Consider the following 26,764-nt stretch of genomic DNA (forward strand, 5'->3'; position numbering starts at 1 on the left):
ATACTTTGCGGTCAGTGGTTTTACCATTTACAAATTCAGGGGAGGAAATCAATGATCAATTTGTGTGTTTTCTTTGTCTTTTATTATCAGAACACCAGTTATGAAAGTTGTTCTGCTCCTAGCATGGCTTCCACATGCTGTATGTGGGTTAGGGTCAAGGTTAGGGTTAGGGTTAATCCATCCAATCATACATCCCAACATATACAGACATATCCTTGAAAACTGTTTTGTAAAAATCCGACATCAGGGGGAAGGGGGTGTTGTAGCTTTTGCGCAGGAATGGAGGGTCTTCCTTTGTGCTTCCAGGTGCTTTTAGACATCCTCAGTTGCTTCAATTACCATCAGCGTTCCACAGAGATATCATAACTATGGGTCTCCAAGGTTGTCATAGCATTTGCTGTGCCACCTGCTCCTTTTTCCCATAGGTAATGTGAGATTTTCTGCCACTTGTGAGATGCTGAATAACCCAAACAATAACCAAGTAAGGTCCCAGCTCCAATTTTTGCACTCATACTATAAATGAAAAGTTTGATGCCATGTAAGAAGCAGAATAAAAATGGAGAATCACACAGGGCATTAGTGTTCACCGCACCACATAGACTTGATGACAATGATGAGTTAAACTCTACTAGCCTTCTCATCCTATATTTTGAATGATTGGTGTCTCTGATTATGCCAGTGTCTGCTGTTTTGTTTGAGTGTCCAGCTGTTATTTTCATCAAGTAGTGCTCTCCAAAAGATGTGATCAGACACAGTGCTCAGTCATGGTGCACAATGTTCATATAAATTGCCCTCCCTCAGATAAAAATCCAGATCTATTGCAAAATATGACAATTTATCTGAAAATTTGTTTTTCAGTTTTTTCAAATGTTGTTTTTCGGCACAATTTAGCAATAATCTCTCAGACAGAAAAAAAACCAGCTCGCATAGAAAACGGCAAGTAAAGTGCATGACAAGTGGTCTGTGTTGTGTCTGGATGAACGAAGCCTTAAGCTCAGGGCTGCCGTCCCAGCCGTGTCACTCACATAACATAGACATAGCACAGACACAAAGAGCTCCTTAAGCACTAGCCACAAGCTTGTCATCAGGGTGCCTGTGATTGATCACTTTGACACAGTTCAGCAGTGTGTCATTATCGTGAGAGGCCTTGGAAGTGTGGCTCTTAAAGATGAAATGTCATTCCTAATAAAATGTTACCGTGAGCTACCGTAGATCAGCTCAAGTTGGAGATTGAAGATCTCAGAATTTGTATCAGGCTACCAAGATTTCCTGCTTTTTCACCTTTAATTTTTTATTCTTCCTGTCAGAATACTTACTCAAACATTTTCTTCATTCTTTCCTGAAAATTCAGACTCCTGTGAGAGATGGCTGGCATTTGTGTCGATCAGCCATGCACACACACATTTTTTTTTCTCCCACATTCACATATGTGCCACGGTGTCAATTAAACCTGAGGTCTGTTGTGCTCTAGCGGGCTGACTCTGTCTAATGGGTCTTCATGCGAATAGACTATCCGTAATAGAATTAATAATGAGACGCACTTGCGAAAAGGAATCAGATATCATCACCATCTCATACTCAGTGAATTCTGACCGAGCTCTCTTGAATTCAGAAATAAAACATTAGAAACAAAACCGGACAAAAACCCCAAGCCTGGGCCATGAAACTTACAGTTCATGGTGCATTAAATTCCGATGACTTCCAATCCTGTCCAGCTTCCCAGTGATTAAAGCCGCTCGGGTGTGTTTCAGTAGGGAAAAGGAAGTGTGGTCCTGTAGAGTTACAATCCAGATCTATCAGCGGAGAGAGGAAGGGAGCTGACAAGGAGCAGAAGGGTTTATTAGAGCTCTTCTGTCTGCTCGCTGCCACACAAACAGAACCGAGACAAGAGAAGCTGTTCTGCTGTGGAAGAGAGATGAGTAGTCTTTCCAGCAACCTGAGAAGAGATGCAAAAATAAAGCCATAAGTATAAGACATTTTCATAAATATGTAAACGTAAATTTTACAACGCTGTACTCATGCCAAGTAGGAGTTTATTGAGTGATGTGTTTATTTTTTCCTGTAGCAGCGACAGCGTTTGCAATAAATGGAGGTTATGGGTCATTGTCATAAACAACAATAGTCGCCATGGCTGAATAGACAAAAACAAACAGCATTAGCGACAGAAACTCAACACCATTAACAGAAAAATCCCAAGTAAAAACATACTGCAGTCACAGTACGTTAGCATACTAGCTGTGTTTACATGAAGTCTTTTATTTCACTGTAGAATAAGACTGATGTAAATAAAATCCGGCTCAGCTAAACACCTCAAACCAAGTCAGTCAGAAAGAAATGTAATTCACATCAAGTCCTCCAAAACTGAATAACAGAATATGTTGTTTGCCACTCACTGCCTTCCAAGACGCTTCATGTGAATATTTTCTGAGCTGCTGATTTCTGAAACGGTTACAAATGATCACTCCCTGTATGAGTGTTTGCTAATCCACAGCTGCTATGGTTAAGTTTAGGCACAAAAACAATCCATGGTTCCAATCACCATTCACTGTTGGTTGGAAACAGAAGGTAAACAAAATCCTCCTCCTATGTCAAAGTCACACACACACACACATACAAACCTCCCTGTGAGGTTTTCCAGCTCTTCGTCGTCACGCTACTTCTGCCTTTGTCCTGACAGCTTAGGGGTCAGGATTCACTCAGCCACAACACGTCCTTGCGAGGTAAACGTGAACATACTGTAAGTTGTTTTAGGAATTTGAAGAAATTACTGATGCTGTTATTTTAGGACAGTTTCTTATTCTTAGCCCTTAAACTTTTTGACAACTGCTCAACAGATGACAGTTTGATCAGATACATTTCTATTTTCAGTATATGGTCTGACTGGTGTACAGACACACCACTAACCCTGCTCTCCCTGCTTCTAGTCTTTGTCTTAAGCTAGGCTACACATGTCCTTGACATACAGAATCTCTTTACCTGTTGTGCATCAGGGACTGAAGCTGATATCATTTTTTTTCATCTGAGTCATGGTAAAGCTGCAAGTGTATGCCTCAAACTGTCAGTGTTTTTTTTTGTAAAGTAAGTAGTGTCAAAAATCTGATGTGTGTACACGAGACAAGAGACTAAATGCACAACAGAAGTGTTTCTCCAGCAGCCTGCTACTGGTTTTATTTCACGACGGTATTTCAAAGATACTGCGATGTTTTTACTACAAACATCAAGTGTTTAGAGGATTTGGTGACATTATGGATGTTCTGAGCAGCAGGCAGGCTGTGAACAAAGTTGTTGTGGTCCCTCTCAGGAACTAGCAGAAGGAGTGATTACATCCTGAGGGCGTGTACGTGTGCGTGTGTGTGTCTATCTATGTGTGTGGGTTGTGTGTCTGACATTGTAGGTGTGTGTGTGTGTTATCGTGGGTGTTTATGACACACGTGTACCCTCCATTCAGGCCTGCTCACCGTCCGGGGTGAGTGATCAGGGCAGCCTGTGGGATTGAAGCCAGCCAGGTCTGCCCAAACACCAGACTCTGCAGCAGGCTGAGGGCTCTTTTCATTGCCCCCCTGTCTGTTCCCGAGCATGGCTGCTGCTGATGGGATCATGGCTGTGGATCACTACTGCTAATAACACTCCACACCCCCTCCTCTCTCTAATTGGCAAGGGGCATCGCCTGCTTCACACTCACAAACACAGAACTTAATTGCCACGTCAACAGGCGACTTCCAATCAACTGTGATGATACGCCTGATTCTTGATCCTCTTACTTATCTTTTGAAAAGATTTTTATGGTCTGTGTTTGTTTTTCATAAATAACCATGATGCAATAATATGTCTACTGTATATTTATTCTCTAATATGAACATTGATCATTATTGTTACAGTCATGCAGACAGTACACACACACACACAAACAGCAGCTGCAGCTTTACACACAGCCTCAGAGAGTTTTGTGTGTTTCTGCTATTCACACTGCAGCCACACATCCTGTATCTTTTTGGCTTTGCTCATCATATCAAGTGATACGTTTTGATCCAGACTCTCTTTGAAGTCGGATGTAATAAATTTGCTCATCAGTTACACAGTCTGGCTCGGCCTTCTGTGTGTGTTTTGTTTGGTGTCCGCTCCAGTTAATTAGAACAGAACGTGTCATGTCGTCCTTGAGATAGCAGCTAATAAGTGTGAGCTGTCTGAATCGCTTGTTCATAATGCCTGCTTTGCTCTTCTAGCAGAGAGGAACAGCATGCAGAATGGAAGGGTAATTCGGCGCGTGTTGCAAATAATGCACAGCAGTGCTCCTGTTCTCCGGAGTTCATCTGTGATATCAAGAGGGTAGCTTCACAGAGACATCCTAGCAGGTAGAAATGAGTCAAATGCTTTTGTAGAGTTTTAAACCTCCCAAGCACAGTTGTGTTGATTTGTGAGCCAGTTTAGAATTCCTAGGATGGTTTGTGGTTTTAACTCCTTGATGTTTGAAGTGAAGAGATGGTCGTATGCCACTATCTTATCAGCTGTTATCAGCCCAGCCACTATTGCCTTGCTGTGTCTGTAAGTCATCACAGAGACATGTTTACAGCACTGAGCAGTCTAAAGATCTGACAACATGCTCGTTCCTGGAATAGGGCCAACCCACCTTGAATGGGTTACAGAGTGTCTCCAGCAAAATTAATTTGGAATTTCTAGAGATGCATGTGGAGTTTCAGGGCCAATAATGACAATGATGATTAACGACATTACACTTGCAAATTGCATAAATGTGAAGGACAATAAATGTACCGGTTTATTTTCCCACTGTCGATGAAATGTATGTAAACAAATAATTAGTAATGCAAGAAATGCAGTTTGTACCGTTCTCTTCTTTTTATTCTCTCTTAAAGGGTTGACAGACAGTGGTGGAATTAATTCAATTATCTGCCTGTGACATGATTATACTTACAGTGTTCATTCACAGGCACAAAAGAGCTGCACATCGCAGCTATTGTAATTACGTTATTGAGCATAATTATATTGGCAACAGAGAAAGTGCTTCCTTACTAATTTCACTTGTTACTCTGAACACTATTGTAAATGTTCAGTCTGTAGGAGAACAGATAAAGCATACAAATCCTCCGGAACCTACAAATATTTGATGGTTTTATTTGATGAATTACTTAAAGTGAATAATCAGTTTTAAAATCGAATAGTTGTCTTTGAAACAACCCAACATTTAATCAGCAAATTATTTCAGCATTAGTGGCTTAATGCGTATCGATTTGGGGTTTGTTCAAGTTGAAAGCTTCAGACATTCTGTCCTGGTAACTGAGAACTACTGTCTGACTCTTCACATTTTTCTCCTGGGTTGAAAACTAAAACATTGCTCACCTTTGCGGCCTGTCCTATACACATCTAACAAGTTCTTGTTTTTGAGCAGAGAACACAAGCAAAGAAGCCTGAATAAAAGCTCACATTGCCCCCCCCCAACCCCCCCAACCCTCCCTTTCCTCGGTGACCTTTGGCTCTCCAATTAACAACCTCTCCTCAGAGCATCGGGCGCCGCTCTTTTGTGGCTGTGTCAAGCCAGAAATGTGTTGGACAGACCTTTTTGTTTGAGCGGTTACTCATGTCTCAGCCTTTTTGTTCCCTAATAGCCCATCATCTGGGCACTGTCCCTCTGACCTCGCGCCTCTGACACATCACTCCGCAAGGAAAAAGGCCACAACTCCCAAGACTGGAAATGTACAAATCATATCAGTATGTTCTGAATACTGAATGCATGCATAGCCAACCTGTAAAGGGGGCCTCAAGGTAAAAACACATTGTGTTGCCACTATTAACCCACTATTAAACATAGGTTCAGGGTTTTTTTTCCATATATATGTGGAAATGTGTCTTTGTCACTGTGATAGTTCATACTCTGCATACTGGCCCTGAAGCTGTTCCCCCACAATGAGGTCCCTGGTGTTGTGCATAATGGTAAGGCTTAAATGGAGGCACTTAAATGGAACTGAACCATCGTTAACATTATCAGTTCTACCTGTGCGTTTCCTGCTATGACAAGTGTCTGCTGTGAAAAAGGTCTACTTTAAGGCCAAGGTAAAGCTCATTTTAACAACTAATATTAAAACTAATATATATTAGTTGTTATGTTCAATGTCAGAATCAGAAAGCATCATATTTTACAAGCTGGTCATATGTTTTACATTTTATTTAAATTTCATAATCTGAAAGGTAAGCTACTATAACTGTAAATGTAATGGACTAGAAAGCACAGTGTTTCTCTTTGAAATTGATTGATTTATTTATTGATTGGGACAGTGTGCAGTTTGAAACATTAAAGATGCACTGCACCGGAGTTAGCTTGAAGCTAATTTGCATCTGTAGTCCCAGACAAAAAACAGACAACAGCACAACAACAAACAATAAAAAGCAAAAAGCAAAAAAAAAACAAAAAACACATATAACACACCATACAAAATACAAAACACAAAGCTGCATACAGCACATCACATAGACCCACAATGTCAATTAGAAATAATGTAAACTAAACTCACACAGCTAATTGGTAATATAGTGCAATAGAAGCATAATGTATCATAAAATGGGAATACTCAAGTCAGTATATGCAGTTATTTTTTGATGGCAATTTAAATGCATCTATCTGTTAAAATATGTAGTTTGCCCTTGTTGATAGAATCACCAAAGTGTGAGCAGAGTGATGTCTGAGACGTCTATTCAACAGCTCACTTTGCACTGCCCTCAGTGAATGAATAGTGAAAGAACCTCCCAGCTGTGCACCGTGCGCTCTGCACTGCTCACCAAAATACCACACAGATGGGCACAGCAAAACTCAAGGTCAGGAAAATACCAGACTGTCTGAGTGCTGCATGCGCTGGTCACTGCTCCGCCATGAAAATTAATTTTCCCTTCTCACATTGTTTCATTGGAATATTTTTTTTTAGAGGCTGAAAAAGGGTAAAAGTATGCAGTTCTTCCTCAAGAAATAAACAAAGACACGGGAAATAGCAGACATGTTTTGTCTTGTTCCTCATCTTATAAATCATCTTGTGACATCTCTTGGACTCTTGGTTGAACAAAAAGAAAAAAACAAAACAAAAGAGTTTATTTTTAAAAGAAGTTTGATCGAATATGTGGATTTAATATGGAAACATCAAATTAAGAAGAAGTTGGAAAAGAAAACAACTGATTAATCTGGAATTAATTGACAGATAAACTTAGAATAAAAATTTTATAGCTGCTACTGTATATGAAACATGATGTTTCTCAAAATCAGGACCACATTTATTATAAACCCCACTGCTTTTTAATTAGATAATATTATATAGTAATTATAATTTGGCTTTTGAAATTCCACACTCACAGCAATGCAGCACAACAATGTTTGATGCTCTACCTTTACATGGTGTTTTGAAAGCACTGTGGGATTAGTTTGCCTGTGAGGCCTGCTGCAGCCTGCTCTCTATAATACAGCTGAGCTCAGCCTGTATAGTTACACTCTAATATGAAACTGGTGGCCAAAATTGAACAGTCTCTTACTCCCCGCGCTTCTATGAACTAGTTAGGTGAGTTCAAATCAATATGGGCTCGAGGGCTCCCAGTTCGCTCAATGAAACAGTATCAGGTAGACACAGAGAGAAATGCAGTCGATAATACTGTATCGCATTATGGTTTCTGTGTGTGTGAATGAAGGTGTGAGACTGTGGTTGACAGTGCCAAGTGAAATCATAATAGAGTTTCTGAGGGCCAGACAGTGTGTTATTACAGACTGGGGATGTGGAAAGGTATAAAATGGCTAGTGTGTGTTTGAAGTGGGAGGTTGGCAAGGTTTGAATCTGTATTTATGTGTGTATGTGTGTGTGTGCGACTTCCCAGTGTGTCTCATGTTATTGTGTGTGTGTGTGTGTGCATGTAAGACAAGAGAGAGAGATGCAGGACCACGGCTGCCCTCAGCAGGGTCTGTCAATCAAAGCATGTAATAACACTGCAGTCTGATTCACCATTTATTGACCATTAGCCGCCATGTCTGTGGCCTCAGCCCATTATTTTACAATCAAACTCTTCCCCAATCACTCCTTGTCATAGTCATACAGTACTCTTCTCTCCATTGTTACAGTTACTACAATTGGCACATAATTGAGATCCTCTTTTACAAAAGGCCAACGTTTGTTTGGTCATGTGTTCAGTGTGGATTAGTTGAAGTTACAGTATATAGACCTCGGCGGTTTCAAACATCTGCTGAGACATTTTAAATACAGCTGTATCGGGGAGTTCCGTGGAACTGGACTATGCTATTTTGTCTGTTGAGGTTTGTTCTGTTTTTCTCTGGAAAAACACTAGCTGGTCAGAGCCGGAGTTTACAGTTTTGTAAACATTTTGTTCAGACTGAGTTATGCTGATATTTATTCCAACTGTTGAAATTTGTCATATTTCTGCAACAACAGAAACATTATTGTCTTGAATTATGTATGTGTTGTCATACAGGCTGTCATAATGTCTCCTTTTATTTATATGAAAGACAAAAAGAAGTGAAAGTTAAAACAAAGGAGTGGGAGTGAGATGATGTATGATATATGTGAACGATATGATATTTACATTATATGACACATAGTTGACAGTGATACGTGTCAACTATGTGTCATCCCTTTTGACTTTTCAAGTGGGGGGAATAATGTCAGTAGTTGGAGGGATCTGTACAGTAACACACAGCTGTAGTCTGCTGCTCTCTACCTGACTCAACACAGCAGGCGAGAGAGTGAATTATGTAATTTGACGAAATGATCCAGTAATTCAAGGACACCACTTATTAATTTGATGGAACAAATTATTAATTATTGCGCAGAGATTATTAATTTGAGGACACAAATTGCTAATTTGTGTGCACAAATGAACAAACATTCGACCCCTGATGCCTAGCAGGCATGAAGAAACATATGAGTTGACAAAACAATCTCACCTCAAGGCCCATTTAGTAGCTGTTCTGGACCTTTTGGTCATATCTCATGATCTTCATCAGCAGATGGGGTCTGCTAGTTGTCATGGAGTTATAGATGTTCAAATTTCCATTTTTTCCGTGAACTTTAAGTATGTAACAGTATCTGTATCAGAGATCACTCCCTCATTCACACATTCACTACTCCCATATAATAGACACTCAATACCTCACTATAATACTGTATCACTGTCGCATCGGTGTAATTTGTGCCTTTATAAAATGCAACACATTGCATTCTGTTAATATAATGAATATGTCATGGACACTATATTTTTAGTTTCCATTGTGGGAATTTTGAAAGGCTCCATACAGTGCATTAATGTCACACTCAGAATTTAGAAATAGTGAAATAAAATAGTGGTAAATAGACTTTACACTCATGTGTTATTCTCAAATGAAACACAATGACAGTTGATGTTCTGACTTTTACTTACCACACCTTTCCTACAGGGACTGCAGATGGAAATGAAATCTGGTTCAATACTGCTATTCTCCTTATGTCAGATTAATGCTTTTGTACACAGTCCCTGATGAATGAATATAATAAACTAAACTAAACCAAACACGTCCGTTGCAAAATCATTTCCTGAAAAATAAAATTTCTGTAAAAATCGGAAAGTTTGTCCAGAAAGAAATGAAAAAATAATCTAGGAAGCCACAGAGACAGTCAGCTATCATACAGAACCTTTTTATCCCTTTTGCATGTGCACATATACATCACCTCCAACAAGTGAACAAAATGTGCACACACATCATCCAGTGTCTTTTTCTCTCTCTGTCTCTGTGCTTAGCTGTCTCCTCTCACAAAACATCTCAGTTGACAGTCCCACAGCAATTTGAGTATATCAGATGCCACCTTCCCTCAGGCACCATAATGCCTTGATTCCACCAAAGCCTCTGATTTGATATCAGACATAATCCAGACAGCGCTACTGCCACCTCATCAGCCCTGTCAGTCAATGCTTCCCCCAAACACACACATGCACATACACACACTGTTTTCGTAAGTCCGAGGTCAACCCGTCCTCATTCCTATAGAAAATCCCTTTCTCTGGTTGGGCCTGCCCTCTCAAGCATGAGTGAAGCGACTCAATAACAAGAGGTGCCTGCCGTGACCCTTCCGTCACCCTTCCTTTCCAAGAAGGGAAAGAAAAAGGATCTTCTATCTCACCCTGTAACCATCTTCATCGCACATTCCTCCGTTCTTCCCCCAAGTGTGTTGCTTACATATTCCACCCCGTTCCCTCAGGACTCTCATGAGGCCCTCTTTGCCCCTGCCCACCCCACCCCCCCATTGCAGTGCAAGCATTAAAGAGATTGGTGGGGTTGAGCTATTGAGTTGAATTAGACATGGTCAGTGTAGCCCTGGCTGGACCAAACCCCCCGAGGGCAAGAGTGAGAGAGCTTGAATAGGATGGGAATATGGTGGCAATATGCATCCGTGGCGTGGCTGTCGGCATTTATCACGATGTTGTAAGGTCGGTTTGATTTGTTGCTTTGATTAAAAAAAGACACAATACATGTAAACGCTCTCATACTGTCCATGTTTTCATGAACTTCTTTAGGTGAGCAGAAGTGATGTTGAGATAAAATGACAAGTGTGAAACGAGCTCTGCTGCGTTTAGTTTTGTTTAAAAACCTGCTTGATTTACACTCAGAAGTGAAGGCATCTATCTTGTGTTTAGTTCCTGGAGGAAACAGGTGTTATTTCCTTCTGTTGCAATTCATTTTTTGTGTGTGAGAGAATTCCTGTGAGCTCTTGGATGAGAGAGTATTGGTATTCCTGTGCCACAAAAGCTAATGATGAGTGTTGCGAGGATCACAGCAGGCTCTGTAGGAGTAACACATTTTTGAAGCACTTAAAGCTCTGGAGGGGCTTAACTTGAAATCCTGATAAAAGATGCTTAACAATGATGTCTAATCACTTCTAGCAAACCAAAGTAAAAGAGAAAACATTCCCCTGCCGGGAGCTTTGCAGCGAAAATGACCAATTCCGTTTCTTATCTGCTATCTGTGATGCCAGTTTTTTTCTAAAAGCAACAAACACTGATTTATTTCCCCCTGCTGGTCATACAGACTTCCTTCATCGTCCTGCTCCAAGATGGCATGAAATAGGCAGCTCTTTTATACAAGGCAGCAACTGCTTCCCAATGGGCCAGAAGCAATTTAATCAGTGTCGTAATAGATTCTGATGAGATTGGGCTCAGGGAGTTAGTATTGAGTTGTGATTAGAAGTACTCCCCTCGCAGGCTAAGTTGAAATGAAGAGGCAAACGGCCAGCGTAAGTGCAACTCTGAAAACTCCCCGTCTAGAGCGATGGAAGAAAGAAAGGAGGAGGCAGGACAGAGGATTGCACAGCAAATAAGGAGCGATAAGAAAAGGACAGGGTTAAAAGAGAGACAGCGAGAGGGTTTTTACGGCTGGTAGGAGGAAGACCGACACACCTGCAGAGAGGCACTGCTGCCTGGGGGAAAGTGTTCTGACAATAGCAGGGATGCATTTTGAGCCCAGCTTCTTTCCCTCAGCCTTTTTATTTAGTTGAAGGTGAATGGTAACATTTGGAGAGAAGACCGTCAGGCTGAACCGGCTTCTAACACCACAGTTTCAGCTAAATGAAAGAGGGAACTTGAGAGAAGAGATTCGTGTTTTTTTTGTGGAATGGTCAATTTCAAATCCAGAGGCCTGTTTCTTCATCAGCCAAGAGAATCTACTCCTTACTGCCCCAAAAACCTAATTTAGCCTTCCATCATGCCTCCTGCCAGCAATGCAAAAGTTTTAACCACCTTAGAAATCAGGGAAGTCAGTCATCCGGCTCACCGTAGCTAATACAGTACTATATATACAATGAGTACATACTTATATATAACCTGATTGTAACGCATACTGCCCACATTTGCCTGCTTCAAGCTTTTTGTTGTCCTTAGCACTTCACTTCCTCACACCGCGCTGCATCAGCGGGCAGTCCGCCATCCGGCTCCCCCCGGGACACTGTTGAGGTCTGTGCCGAATTACACTCAACCTGGTTCCTGCTGCTTGAGTACCAACTTGCCGCTCTGTTGCCATAGATACACGTTGGCATTGGCAGGGTCTTATGAGAGCCTGTGCTGAGGAAAGTTTCAGATTAACTGGCTGCCATCTGGATGAAGAGTGGAAATTATTTTTTAAATTTTTTTAAGAACAGAGCTTACCTTGTTTATGAAGGGTTCCAAAATGATCAGAGCACCTACAAATTGTAGTCTTTTATTTATATGCCACTGGGAGAAAAAAACAGACATGTTGTTGCTGCACCATGGTGAAGCATCCTGATAATTAATTCAATGCACTTTCAAAGGAAAAGCACTGCCTATAGCTTTTCAGTGTTCAGATCTAATGTGTGTGTCTACTGTAAACACTGTACTGTAAATTGCACACAGTACACAACCAGAGGTGTGAAAGTACATTTATTCAAATAGTGTACAGTAAGTTGGTACTTTCCAGACTCACAGTATACTGCTCTGATTGGTCAGCTTTTCTGCTAATATGAAAACAACTTTTCTTGTCTCACACTGAACAAAGGAGAAAAAATGTGCAGCAGGTTGCAGAATTCTCTCAAACTGCTGACAAGCATGTCATTCGTCAGATGATGACTAGACTTGACCATGAATGAGGTTTTCACTTTATAGCAGCGATATGATGCATTGTTAGAGTTTAAACTCCCCAACAGTGAAATGCAGGAGTCAGGCTCAGCTCAACCTTGACCATCTACAACACTCAAATGCATTTTCACCTGCTTTTACACTTAAATACTCTTCTACAAACCAGTAAAATATTGTATCAAACATAAAAATCAAAATGACTTGATAAAACACTATCTTACCTTAACACACACAGAGCTTTACAACAGCCCTCAGGCCCTCATTACACTCCCCAGTGTGTAGTTAAGAGCCACCAGTGGAGCAAGTGTGAGTTTTTCAGTATGAATACTGTTGATACTTGAGTGCATTTTATAAGTAATACTTTCAAGTAAAATTTGAATGCAGGATTTTCACATGAGAGGTTTTTTTTCATTGTGGTGGTGTTACTTTTACAAAGGAATTAAAAACGTCTTAATCCACCCCAAACAACTTAAGACCAATTTCACCGCTGTAAGGCAGTAAATCTCCCTCCTCACTGATCACAAAGGTATTGACAAAGAGACGTGCCTGGACATCTATTAGTCCAATCCACACAAGTACCCTGTAAGTCCTCCGCATACAGTGCACCTTTAATCACTGTATCCAGTAGGATGTCTGATTGACTGCATGACTGACTGACTGACTGACGGTCAAACAGTGGCTCAGTGAGTCTATTTAAAAGCAAAGGTATAGATCCTCCTGGTTCCTCGCTGACAAACTGTTGTTAATCCAGAACACAGCGGGTTGGGAAATTGGATGGACTCTATCAGACCCCTTTGGAGAGGCCTTGAAGAGCCTGGTATAAACACAAACACACAAGTACGCACACACACAAAAGGAGTGGATGTTGGCACACAGCATGCGTCAGTTCTGCCCACTCGCTGTGACCCAATATGGAGTGTGACCAGCTGTCGATGGCTGGATTTTGCCTGTCTTCGGAGCTGAGACTCTGTGTTGTATGTGTGTGTGTGTGTGTGTGTGTGTGCATATATCTGGGATATGACTTCCTTCAGAATTTTTTGACATCCACACACTAACCTCATCCTGCTGCTGACAGTATGGCTCTCTCCGTGCGTGTCCATGCCAAGATAACTCGTCCACCAAAGTCTGAACTTACAGCAGAGTCCCGGGCATCTGTCATGATCTCCTGCCATGCCTGCTCTCAGTCCAGCTTTTAGACTAATGAAAGGATTTGTAGAGTCAGCCTTTGACTTTCAGGACTCAGTGATTTAATGTGAATTAAGTACCTGCCAAACCTGCTTCTGCAGAAGATAGGAGTAAAGAAATGAGGGTGTCTTACAGGGCAAAATGCATACCCTGTGAGCATAATGTTCTTGGTTTGATTTCAATCAGGGACATTTATGTATGTCATCCCTCAGTTTCTCTCTCATGTTTCCTCTCACTCTCTGCTGTCGGCTAATAAAAGTGAAAATGTCAGAAAAAGTAGAAAAAGAGAGTCTGCTGTACGACAATAAATACCCAGATATATTTTTAAACCATAGTAGCTCTTGCTTCAATATGTCTGGGTGGATTGTACTGCAATGGCAATACTGGATTTACTGCACTTTTTTGCATCAATGTGATGAAGTACCTTCAGGATTTAAGTGATGAATACAATGGATTAGCCAAAAGAACTGAATGTAGGGACTAGGGAACGTAAGATTTTAGAAAGATAACCTGGCACTCAGTCAACGCAAAGCTTAAAAAGTAATTGGTAATGACTTCAAATCAATTATGAAACAGGAGATGCTAAAATTGGGAACATGTGGTCCCATCTTTTCGATTTAATTAAAAGCAACAACAAGAGCTGTTCTGCTTCACTTTGGTTGAAGCAGGTAACAGCGTGCTCATTAAATCATTAAAAAACAAGAAGTAAGTCACTAAAAATAAAACTAGAGTGAAACATGACTTCTAAACCTGAAAGAAAGGTTGAATATTATTAAAAACATGCATAGTGGCTACCACGAAGCCTTTCATTCTGTCAGAATTTATTTGTAAGAAATTCAATGTCGTTAACATCAGTTAAGCAACTGTGCAGAGATTCCAACTTAATCACTGCCTATATAGCAGCAGGTGTCAGGTCTTCTCAATAATGTGACTTGGAGGTGACTACAATGAAAAACTAAATTGGTCCCTGAGGGACACAACATGTAATAAAGTCAAATATGAAGAGAACTAGTCTAATGTGATCTCTGAGGTTCCCACCTATAGCCTCAGTATGTCAGTAAGGATACCACCATCTACTGTGTCAAAATGCTGGACTCCTCATGCCAAACACCGCTACCACAGATCACTCACCCTCATCCACTTTAAAGTGCAGTTTCAGTTCTGTAAAACTGAAACGGCACTGATCTTTTTGAAAGTGCCTTCAAAAATTGATTTATAAAAAACCCTCCGGTATCACTTTGTAGTGCAACCAGAGAAAACTCAGCTTGACGTTTGAGTGTCATGTGAGCTCAGAGACCACACTGTAATGTGATCTCGCCAAGGTTTTGGTAACAGGTAACTGGACCTAAGTGCATGCAGCAGGAAATGGCAGTTAGGGCTAAAAGGCAGTTTACTTGGTTGTTAGGCAGTGTTACAGGCTCCAAATGGGATATAAGTCCAGCCAAACTACTCCCAGGTAAAGATAACTGCATTGGATCAAAAGCTAATGATGAGGGAGAATCAGAGAATATTTTTCAAAGGACCTGAAGAGCAAAAGGTGAGCAGGTAGCAGGTCATATGGGTGGTCAAGTGCAGGAACGGGAGGTTAAGGTTGCCAGTAGCACAGGTGCTGTATCACTGTCTCCAGAACAGTGGATCTCATTCCAACTCCTGGAAGACTTTAAGCGCTGCAGCATCTCTTCTCTGACTATACCTTATAAGCTCACTCATGTGTGTTCAGTCAATCAAGACCTGGGAGACAAAAACCCTTGATTAACTTAAAACAAAGACAGTAATTTAACTAATCAAATTTGGGTAGAGAAGGAAGAGATTGTAAATATGTAGTGCTGGAGGTTTGCCAGGAGTAGGACTGAGAAACACTGGAAACAATGACAGGGTATACATAGAGAGTAAGGAGGGATGGAGTCCAGGCAGCAGTGCGAGACCATGCAGGTGTCACAAAGGCGTGATCCATTTTTGAGAGTCTTGTCTCGACGGCACACTCCAATCTTCATGCTTGCTCTGTACAACAACAAAGAACACTTTGAAAATCAGACATCTGCCTGGCAGGAGTGGCATGAAGTGGCCTGTGTGTGGCCTGTAGAGGAGTCTGGATGGCAAACTTAAGAAAAACACTTGCATAGCTGAAACTTTTTAGACATCAGACGTTAAGCAATAGCAAACCCTTGGATCTGATACTGAAACTGAACTTTCTGGAACATATTTTATTGTCTCACCTGTATCTATAGCAACACACTGACATCAGCGCAGCCCCCTTATGTTTTTTTTAACAGTGTTATTTTTGGTCTGAATGTGACCTACCAGTGAACCCTACAACTTGAGACGCTTCCAGCTCAGCTGAATCAAGTCTAGGCCCACTGTACGAGTATATTGAATACTTCCACCTGTTTCATCAACAGTATGTGTTGGCAGTAGCTGTGGGCCTGTTGACTCCACTGTATTGTAATGACAAACATGGGCACTGTGCATTTGCTTAATTAGTTACCAGCTGTAGTGAGAGGGATAATTGATTGCAGGGCAATATGCTTGATTTGCAACTCAACCAAGCTAATAATTTGTTATTGATTGAAGCATTAGTGAGGAAAACACTACAGAGAGATGTAACCCAGCCAAAGTGGTGCAGAAAGTTGATGCTCTCAGTTTTTAATCTACTTTAATGATATTACACCTCGCTAACCTAACATCATAAGGAGTGCAGGGCGGGAGATGATGAACTGCTGGTTTCAGCTTAGCAATGTAGACTCATATGTTATGACTGGAGGAGATTACATTTACTCAAGACCCATGAGAGTGTCTGTATGTGTGTTTTGTGTAAGAACATCTCAGTGTGTGTGTCTCTGCGCTGGCTGGATCAGCTCGCATAGTACTTGATAATACGGAAGTAACAGATTGACTGGAAATCAGTAATATATTTATATGCATCATAGTAAAAATGTCTTTTGAATGTACATGGATCAAAAAATAGTAGTTGCAACATTTTTTCCAGCATGGCTTTAAGAGACTCAGATGTTAAGTGAATTCTTTTCTGCTTCATCGACTTGTGGAAACTTCTGGCTCATTGAACAGTCCGCTATTGCAGTCAATTTTCCAATTTTAATCAGCCATTAAATTAACTTCCAAAGTTTAATTGCACATTTTAAATAATTATCTTGAGGTTAGAGGTTAGGCACTTCTTTGAGATGGCTCACTGCTGGAGCCCAGGAGTTTTTGGAGCAGTTTTTCCACTCAGTGTCCTTCACATCCTCCATGTCTCTCTTTCATTTTCTTTCTCTTTGTATTTGAGTTTACTCAGCTTTAGATCTCGTCTTTCTAGCCCCTCCTTTGGTTACTGAACATCCATGCTTTTATCCCGTGGTTCTTGTTTCCTTTTTACCAAAATTTCATACCTTTGCATTAATGTTTCATTCTCTTTTTGTTCTTCTACGCTGGATTTAGAGCTGAGATGAATTGAAAGTTTGAGAGAGGAAATGATTTTGAAGTGACTCAAGGAGAGCTTCTTTTCTTTGAAGCCTGACGTAAACATGTTGCACTGAGGTGTTGAAGTTGTTGTTCTCCTCTGTCTCTTTTTTTTTTTACAGCTGTATTCCAGAGGCCCACCTTGGCAGTTAGAGGAGAGGTCATCACCATGACAGCATCCTTGCAGGACTCCATTCTCCTCTTCCTGCTCCTCTTCCTCCTGACTGTTTTCACACAGAGCTCTGCGGTCCAGACGACCCCAACCCCGTGGTTGTTTGACCCGCTGACCCAACCAGAGTGCACCAAGAAAGAACATCCCAAAGTCTCCATCCAAGGTCAGACATTGTCCACAACCACCTTATTTATATAAATATCTGATAATGTTATACTTATTATGTTTACATGAACACAACAAACCTAGTGTCTGGGAAAATGAAGGTTATGTCAGTACATAACCGTAGCTGTGTTGTTTATCACGCTTAATGTTACTGTTTGTTATCCCAGAACATCTTGTTAAGTTGAATATCGCCCCGATTTTGGCTGTTTTTTCATGTTTTGTTTGCTGCCACAGAACAGTAATAAAGCAAAATCAAAACTCACAAACTGAGATTACAGTCAGTCAGTGTTCTGCTCTTTATACTTGGTGCAGCAGCTGACATACAGAATAGACCTGTTACATCATGATTAGGGTCAGAGAATTCAGCTGCACTGAACTTTCAAATCCAAGCAGACAGAAATAAGCTAATTTTAAGAAGATTAGAGAGTCAGTATGGATGTAGGGGAATATGTATGTTTAAAAAAACAAGAGCTAGGACAAATATAAAGACTAGATGTATAACTGTAAGGGGTTAATTTATGGAATGACTGTGACAGGGAGTTAAGAATGTGCAGTACACTTCCTAAATTTTAATAAAATGTTAAAAAAATAACAGTAAGCAAATATCAAACTGAGGTATGAACATAATGATAAGTGAAATGTTTTGTTTTGTATTGTTTGTTTTTCCTATGAGGTAAAAAGGTTAGGCATAAGAAGCTTCAGCCTGCATCTTTTCAGTCAATAATGTTTCTTTCTTTGTTTGTTTGATATCATTTGTTATGATTTATCTACCTGGATGTGCATTATTTTGTAACATGGTTTAAAATAAGGGGAAAAAAATAAGAAAAACTAGTGTTTAAACACTATATGTGTATTGTTGGAAAAATGATCTCTATTAACATCATATGCCTACAAAAGTCTAAGTTATGCATACAGCACGAAAGATAGTGTGGAGTTCCTGTTTAAGATGTTTTGGCATTTGTCAGCACAGTGAGAGGACAGGCTCTGTAGTGAGAGAGTTTTTCCTTACAGCACAAATGTGACTGAATTTCATAAAATTGTCAAATTCTGAGGTGCAAAATTTTTGAAGCAGCTGTTCTTTATTTTAGTGTCAGTTTCAGTTTCAGTCTGACTTTAGATGATTAGTATTTCTGGTTACAAAGACCAACTGCTCTAAGTAGTGGTGTTACCTTTCATACAGCCACACTGTCGCCTCATCAAGTCTGACTGTAAACAAACCTCCAGGTTGGACAGGTTTATTTGGAAGAGAAAACAAATACAAATGGTAAAATGATTACTCTGATTGTCCATTATAAACATCGATGGCAGTTTACACATTGACTTTGCCTCATCTTTGCTTCTCTGAATAAAAGACTTCATCATCTGACTGATCTGTGGGCTTGTTTACAGCCTGTCTGATCATCTGACCCCTTTACCTCTCTTTATTGTAACAACCTTGCTGTGTTCCTGCCTCTCAGCAATTACTGAACTTTGATGAGCATCTTAACCAATAGGAATGATGGCCAAAACTACAAAAATAAGTAACCAGAATTCTCTTTAAATGTTGAGGTGCCTATATGACTTTACTTCAAAGTAAAAATACTGTAGTTGATTTAAATATCTGAAACTCTTCAGTAGTGTAAAGGAATCAGTGGTAAATGTCAGATCTCAGTGTCAGTCCCCCAAGAATCAAAGAACGCTGGCTTCTTACAAAACCTGAGGCACCAATGTTCAGCAGTTATACCAGGAGGAAGAAATTCTATTACTATTAATAGTGTAAAAATAATATAATGAAGCCAGAAGGGGTTCAACTTTTGCTCCGGTCACTTCACCTTCACTACAATATAAACAACCAAATCCTGCAGCAGATATCCTTTTTAATAGTCTTCATTAATGCTGTTCAGTATCGTCCAACCATTATTTAATCAAATGAGAAATTACATAATTATAACATGACACTGTACTGTATATGTATATATCTCCAGTTAGCAAATGGTGCACCACCCCATGTGCAAATCCATCATTAAAAAAAAGAAAAAGAAAGAAAAAGGAAGTCATAAACATTGTATACATACATACAAATACAGATATAAACAGAGGAAGGTTAGTAGGAGATAGTTCGTCGTTGCATTTAACATTTTTCTGCTGTTTCATCCATTTTTTTTCATACAAAGACATTTTTTCCGTATATCATTTCTATTCATTTTGACAGTTGTGTTTTTTTGCAGCCACTTCTTATTAATTAATTTCCAGTAATAACTTTGAATGCTTCCTGATGGTTACCACAAAGTACTCTGGGAAATGTATCAGTAACTGGCGTAGAAGAGGGAATTGTTATACAAAATGAGCCCCAGAATGTGTTCAACATTACAGATTGGCACATAAAATTGTCACTTCCAAACATTGGCAGTGAAATGGTTTGTGCAGGCTTTATAGGGAGTTTTGAATGAGGTTCAGTGCTGTAAATGATTGCTATCATTTATTTTAAGGAGAACATTTCTCTGTATATACATGCCTCAGAGACTCTTGACTTTAAAATTCTGGGCTGTGATGACGCTGTGCACCCCTACATGTATTTTCTGTGGAAACATATACATGCCACTTTTCACAGCAACAAAATAAATGGTTTTCATAAGCACATCCCTGTGCCGGCGGCAATAAAACCTCACAGTTTGGCATGTAGGAAGGTCAGCATGCGCCTATGAAAGAACAACAGAAAGCAAGAGGGGACAAGATAGAAATGATTGCGTAGAATAAATGCGCTCACTATCTAGCCTGTTCATCTGTACAGTGGGCCAAGAAACAAGTTCTTCCTCACGGTGTGAAATGGAACAGAACAGTTTGGGGCAGCGAATCACAGATAGATATGGCAGAATGAAAGGTAAACACACACAAAATTGCTGTGTTTATTTTTGAATAGGGCTGTTTGTGTTCCTTCTGCCAAGAGCAGTGACTGAGATTGGAGGACCAAAAAATTGCCGGTGGGGATCGAGGACGGAAACACAAAAATTGAAGAGGAGGCCAGAGGGTTTACTTGTGATTAGAAATATACTCTTCCCCCTCCGAACCATATTGCAGACATTTCCTCAAGTCTTTATAGTTTTTCTTTTTTGGACTGCAGTATTGTTCCCTTCCTTCCTCTCCCTCTGTGCTCTGGGGGCCTGTTCACCCATGTTGTAGGTCTGAACTCTGGCTAATAGAACTGAAGATGGACATAAAGAGCTCTCTGCCATGATCCGTTTTTGCTGGACTTTCTGTGCGATAGCAGTTTCGAGTGCAAAAACTAGAGCCTCTTTCTATTGGATTTCCAATCCATACAACCAACAAAATGGCTATTTTCATCCGCACAAAGGGATGAAGTCACCTATACACTGAGTCTTTGCCTCTGTCCTGCTTTACCCGCCAGGCCTCCAGATGTCCAGATTAGCCCAAGCTCCGCCAGTGCTTCACTTCAAAGGCGTGCCAATTGAGAATGGCTCTCATGGCAGGGAGCTGCAGGGCCGCTGGCCTGTCAAAGCATTATGTGGAGGCAGCCGTATAGAAAAGGCCTGCACAATGAAAGTGTCAGTGAGAACCTGAGATTAGCCTCTGTGATTGATGAGCGTTTTATAGTGGCTTGTTGAAGCGCTACCTCAGTCACCTGGAGGAGGCTGTGGAGAAAGAAGCCATTCTATACACTTTTAAAGGACTATAGACTTGAAGTACAGCAATGGACAACTACAGGTTTTATTTTCAAGGCTTTGGCCAATGGTTCTATCGGTTGTGATTACATCGACTCACAAATGTATTCGCTGAGATCTTGGAGCTCAGGAACATTGTTAAAAAGAAGTCAGACAAGCCAAGAAATAAGAGCAAACAGATAAGAAGTAAACAAACCCCCAGTTTAGCCAAAGTTTGAAAGAGAAAACAAATGGGAACAGTAAAATTATCACCCAAAAAATTACAGTTTACAGGCCGTCATACATTTTCAAAAGAGTACTTCAGCAATTTAGCATTACACTCCTATAACATTGTTGGACTTCAAATTTCAAACTTGTAGTCTTCAGCCTGAACTGACACTGACTCGACAAGTTATCAGATTTTACGCAACTCCCTCTGGAGACACAAAACTCTTTGTGCAACTGTTTTTCACATAATGCAGTAGTACTTCCCAACACCTTTGATGTGTAAAATCGGTGGATGTTCCCTTTGATAATGTCGCCATATAAGATCTTAGCAGTTTGTTTGGTGAGTACAGTGTTATCATAACTGGTAGGTCTTAAACTAAATCTCCTTTAAAGCTATCTTTTTTTCTTTTTTTTGTGGCTGTTTTGGTATGTGCAAATGTACAGAATTGTAGGTATTGTAAGCACAGACTCAAACGCCCCTTATACCGCCAAATACTTAGAGAAATGATTTGTTTGGGAAACCATCATGCTGCCATACTGTAGTTGACAGCAGTGACAAGTATCATCATAAGATGCTGGAGAAAATCAAAACCATCACACGTTTAGCATCAAACATCTCCATCAGCTTACTTTGGCCACTGCAACACAGTATTTTTCCAGTCCGCTAAAACACACCGTGAACATTTCACACTGCATGTCTGTATGTCTGATGTTCCAGGAGATGCGCCAGCTTTTTATGTCAACCGCACCGCAGATCCGTGCAGGAACACAGCATTTGGTACCACGTAATCTGCACCCACAGGCGCACACTGTACAAGCCTCCAGCTCATGATTTAGATGGGTGATACTGGCTCACAGCATAATACTGTAGGTCTGATAAGAGCATGGCATGAGGGCTGCAACCGGAATTCACTGAATCTAGATATGGAGTTATGTTTTTGGATTTTTTGGAGTCGGTTGTGTATTATGTTATGAGGCCCACAGAACTGGTTTAGGAGTGTGTGTAAAAGGTCAGTCTGGTGTGTAAGAGGAGTAGATAAAAAAAAGAGAGGAAAACTTGTTTGATGGATTAGATGGCTTCACATTCTGGGTCATGTGCTTGTGCCCAAATCACTGTAATGATCCTCGCTGGAGAGAGATGAAGGGGAAGAGAAACGACCAGTGTTGTTGCTCATTTTCTTTTCTATTCCTTGCTAATCTTGTCTTTCTCATTTGCTTTTATAGTCTCTCTTATTCCCTCCCTGCCCGTACTACTCTCTCTACCCATCTACACTCCTCTCTCGTCCATTCTTCTTCTCCTCTCCACGCACCTCTTCTTTTATTTATTTCTTCTTGCCTTCCTCCTTTACTTTCTCTTCATGTCTCCCTTTCCATCCCTCTTTCTATCAGCCTGCTCTTTTTTCCCCCTTTACAATAATCAGAGAAATGTACTGCGCTCTTCGTATAGGTCCCTCTATCTCTTTCATTGTCTGGGTAATGGTGCTGTCGTTTAGCCGTTTCGCCATCTCGAGGGCCTCTGAGCAGCACCTGAGTGATGCCCCTGTAAGACACAACACTTAAAAAGAAAAAAAAAAAAAAGTATTCGCCATGAATTTCCTATCTTATTTTTCATTTTACATTCTCATCTTACTTTGCCACCTGTTTCTCCTCCTCAGTCAAGATTACAGCGGAGGGCCTAATTGGAGATGTGCTATCAGAGCCGTGGTGTGTTTGCAGCCGTCAACAGGCTGCTGAATGGATCTGAGTTTAGCATGCTGCGGGGGCCACGCTCTCACCCACTGATGGTATGTCAGGATATCTGATGCAGGCCCGAGCGATAGCAAAGAGGATCTGAGGAAAGAAAACATTTAAAGGCTTTACTGCCACTTTAACTGAAAAGTGGAGAGCGGGAAGGAAAATTGCTCTGCTTGCTTTTCTGTGGCCGTAGCTCGTATACACCCTTGGATCTTATAGCCCCCTTTTCAAACATGCTCCTCATTGTGTGAGTGCATGGCTATTTTTACATGTCAGCGTCATGTTTGAATAAGCACTTGAGTTACTTTCCAACTTACTTGGCTCGAGAGTCTCAGGTGCTACGCAGCTCAAGTCTGAAATGAATGCCGTCACGGTAATGTAAAGGCTACAGTAGCTCATTTGAAACAGGGATTTTAAAGCTTTGAACATGATTTACACATTTTGCATCAAAACTCACTACTGGAATCACTATGAGGATGAATGATGATAAATCTACTTGGAAATCATTTAAATCTTATAACTCAAGATCGTACCCAAACCCAAAATGATTTTAAGTTGTGTTAAACATCGTTTTTCATCAAATCTTCTCAGTATATGCCAGTGAATGACATTTCTGAGCAGCAGAGTGAAAAACGAAAACAGCCAAGGGTTTAGAGGACAAACTACTCTCTGTGTTCAAAAGCTTAAAAAAAAAAAGTATCAAAGTACTGTGAATGAGCCAATTTGAAATTGTCAAAGGAATTATTTTCATGTCAGATCAGTCAAAAAAACAAGAGTAAATTATTTCCCTGATCGTTACAAGCCAAAGAATAAAACCCTCAGAAAACCAGGATAATGATCTTACCATCAAATGTTCAGCTTCTTACTTCACAGTTTGAACATTCTGGCAAAACATTTTACATACGGCATGTGAGCAAATAGAAATAAAATCACAGTCACAACTTAACATCTTATCAGTTTTAATTATGTTTGGACACTGTCAGAATGCATGGAAGCAGCATTCTGTATATAATAAATGATCAACCATGAAATAAGTTTCAAAATCTATTACTGATGCAGCACAACTGAGAACAACTCACTACTTCACAGCAGCAGCAGTGTCACTGCTAGCTCTCGTACTTCAGGTGTCAAATATAACTCTATTCCTAATGATCCTGTCAAGTTTGAGTAGAGCCATCACATAGCATTTACGTAACAGAGACCTATGTTTGAAGACAAAAAGTCATTACTTTTACTCTTAGATTAAGCCACCAATTTAACAGATTGCGTGGCTGAATAGGGCTCATGATATGACCCACACTTATGTCTCTCTTTCACAATCACATTCTGAGAATATGGCTCACTTCTCTGTCAGTTTTATAAAACAACCAGGGCACAGTGGACAAATTGTCAGCAGCTTGGGATGTTGCCTCATCATTGGTTTTGTGAGAGGCAGACAGACATCTTTACCGGTTGCTGACTGAGAGGCTATTAGCCTCCTGGTCCCATCGCCATTCCTCCTGTGGCTGCTCAGTCCCCGGTCTCCACAGGCCCTTTCTCAGTGCTGCCTGTAACCCGCAGACCCCTCTATCTAAGTTCAGTCAAGTAGGAGGAGGGGATGGGGAGGATGGAGTGGCGGAGGGCTGAAAGGACGGCGGAATAGAGGGAGAGTTGTGCTCCACTGAGGCACGGCAGCTTCTCTCAAACTATCACCCTCTGAAAGTCAGCCACAGTGAAAATCGAAAGTTAGAATAGGAGAGATAGTGAAGAACGGGACAGGGGTGGAGAATGGAGTGCGAGGAAGGGTGAAGAGTGATATGAAGAAGACCAAACAAAACATATTTTGAGGGATTTTTGGGCAGATAAGGCTGAGGTGTGAACAGATCTGGCACTGCTGGGAAAGTTTTTTTTTTCCTGAAGGAATGAGCAGCACAGTAATGTGCCACTTATGCTGCTGCTTTAGCTTTATTTGCACAAAAATGTGCTTACAACAAATGGATATTGTATGCAAATGTATATATTACAGGATGGATTCATTTCTGTGCTATTATTTGGCCACAATTGACAGAATGCAATCGTATGTGCTAATTGGCACTGGAGGTGATCATTTACAGAATCATCTGCCAGAAGATAGCAGCACGGCTCCGTGTGTGACCTGTTTTGTTAACAATATTGGATCGACCACATTGCCCTGAAGATAACCATTGTCAATATTGCCTCTTTTCAGTGAGTCTTATTCCCATTAGTAATACATTATGTTCCTGTGTACCTCCTGAAGGAAGATGAGGATAGACAGCTACCTTTAGTACAATATGTGTCATTCATAGCTCATTAAACAGTGCAGCTCTTGAGAGAAATCAACTAGATGCCTGATTATAATGCTAATGATAACAAAAATATGATATAGTGCAGGATGTTATTAGGTGGGCCTTTGCTGTCAGACTGAAAATGAAAAGTAAACATTTAAATAAAGAGAAGCAAGTTTACTGATATACGTAATTTGCTTTTAAAGGTCATCTGAGCTTCGTCCTCTGCCGGTGGTTTATTGTACACTTATAAGATTTCTTCCAGTCAACAGCAACAGTTTCCCTTCAGGATTTCTAAATGGATTTTAAAGCCATTTCACCTTTGCTCGCTCAGTCAAACTCATTTAAATCCCATTCACTCATTCAGTTCCTTTTATGGAACCAGTTCTCTAACTACTTCTTTAACTCTGTCCCTGGTTGACTGGGGATTTCTGAAGGCTTTCTTGGATCGTGCAAACATTCAGCCCCATGCCGGAGCGCTGAGATAGTTGGAGCTTAGGTGCTGACTGACTTTATACCTTCAAATGTTCAGTATAATTAGTGGTATTATCATTAGCTGTGTACTTTGCGCTTGTATCCAATTCTCTTAATGCGTCCATGGCGAAAACAGAAAGAGAAAGAGAAACAGAAACTGATCATGGGCCTCTTGCTTTTTTTTTAAAAAAAAACCCTTCTATTTCTGCTACAAATTTGCTCCTTAAACTGTCAGATTCTAGCTTGTATCTTCTCTGGTACCTATATATTAGAGTTTGCACCATGCCCTTAATGGCCAACACCATCCTCCCAGCTCAGAGATGGACAAAGTTTGATGGAGTAGATAGCAGAGCAGCCCAGTGGCTCAAATTTGGAGGGATTAGATGAAGGTAAGATAGATCTTTATCAAATAGCCCATTCTATGTGCTCCAACTTCAGGGAATCTCACATTCCATCAGGTTTTAAGCGATAAATGGATCGGATTGTGCTTGAGCTTCTGTGTTTGTGTGTGTTGGTGCAGACACAGGGTTTTTTGGATCTGCAATTTGTTGTGCTTTCATTCCCTCAGTTCCATAATATGTTGGCATTTTGCAGCTTTGACTACTCTTCATCCAGACTCAGTCAAACAGCGACTCAGATCGGTCAGGGTGCCACTACACTCTGCCCACACGCTGGTTGTGTGGGAAGAAGCTGAATGTTTAAAAACCGTTAGATGGAAGGAGATGGAAAGGTTACGATTTATGTCTCTGGGAGACAAATGTCTCAGCCAATGTCCTCATCCCTCTCCACATCCCTCTGGCAGCCACGGG

At 40.6% G+C, this 26,764-nt stretch overlaps 1 protein-coding gene across 8 annotated transcripts in view; it reads left to right on the forward strand.

The window, feature by feature from the left end:
* The window catches only part of sema5ba (sema domain, seven thrombospondin repeats (type 1 and type 1-like), transmembrane domain (TM) and short cytoplasmic domain, (semaphorin) 5Ba), a 170,846-nt gene that overhangs the window by 51,706 nt on the left and 92,376 nt on the right, over positions 1 to 26,764 (forward strand). For all 8 annotated transcript variants that reach the window (XM_067604432.1, XM_067604431.1, XM_067604429.1 and 5 more), the window contains one exon: positions 17,382 to 17,594. In XM_067604432.1, coding sequence (XP_067460533.1) covers positions 17,429 to 17,594 — 166 coding nt within the window. In that variant the 5' untranslated portion in view covers positions 17,382 to 17,428. The remainder of the gene's footprint in view (positions 1 to 17,381; positions 17,595 to 26,764) is intronic.

Source organism: Thunnus thynnus, chromosome 11 (genome assembly GCF_963924715.1).
Source record: "Thunnus thynnus chromosome 11, fThuThy2.1, whole genome shotgun sequence".
Classification (NCBI taxonomy): Eukaryota; Metazoa; Chordata; class Actinopteri; order Scombriformes; family Scombridae; genus Thunnus; species Thunnus thynnus.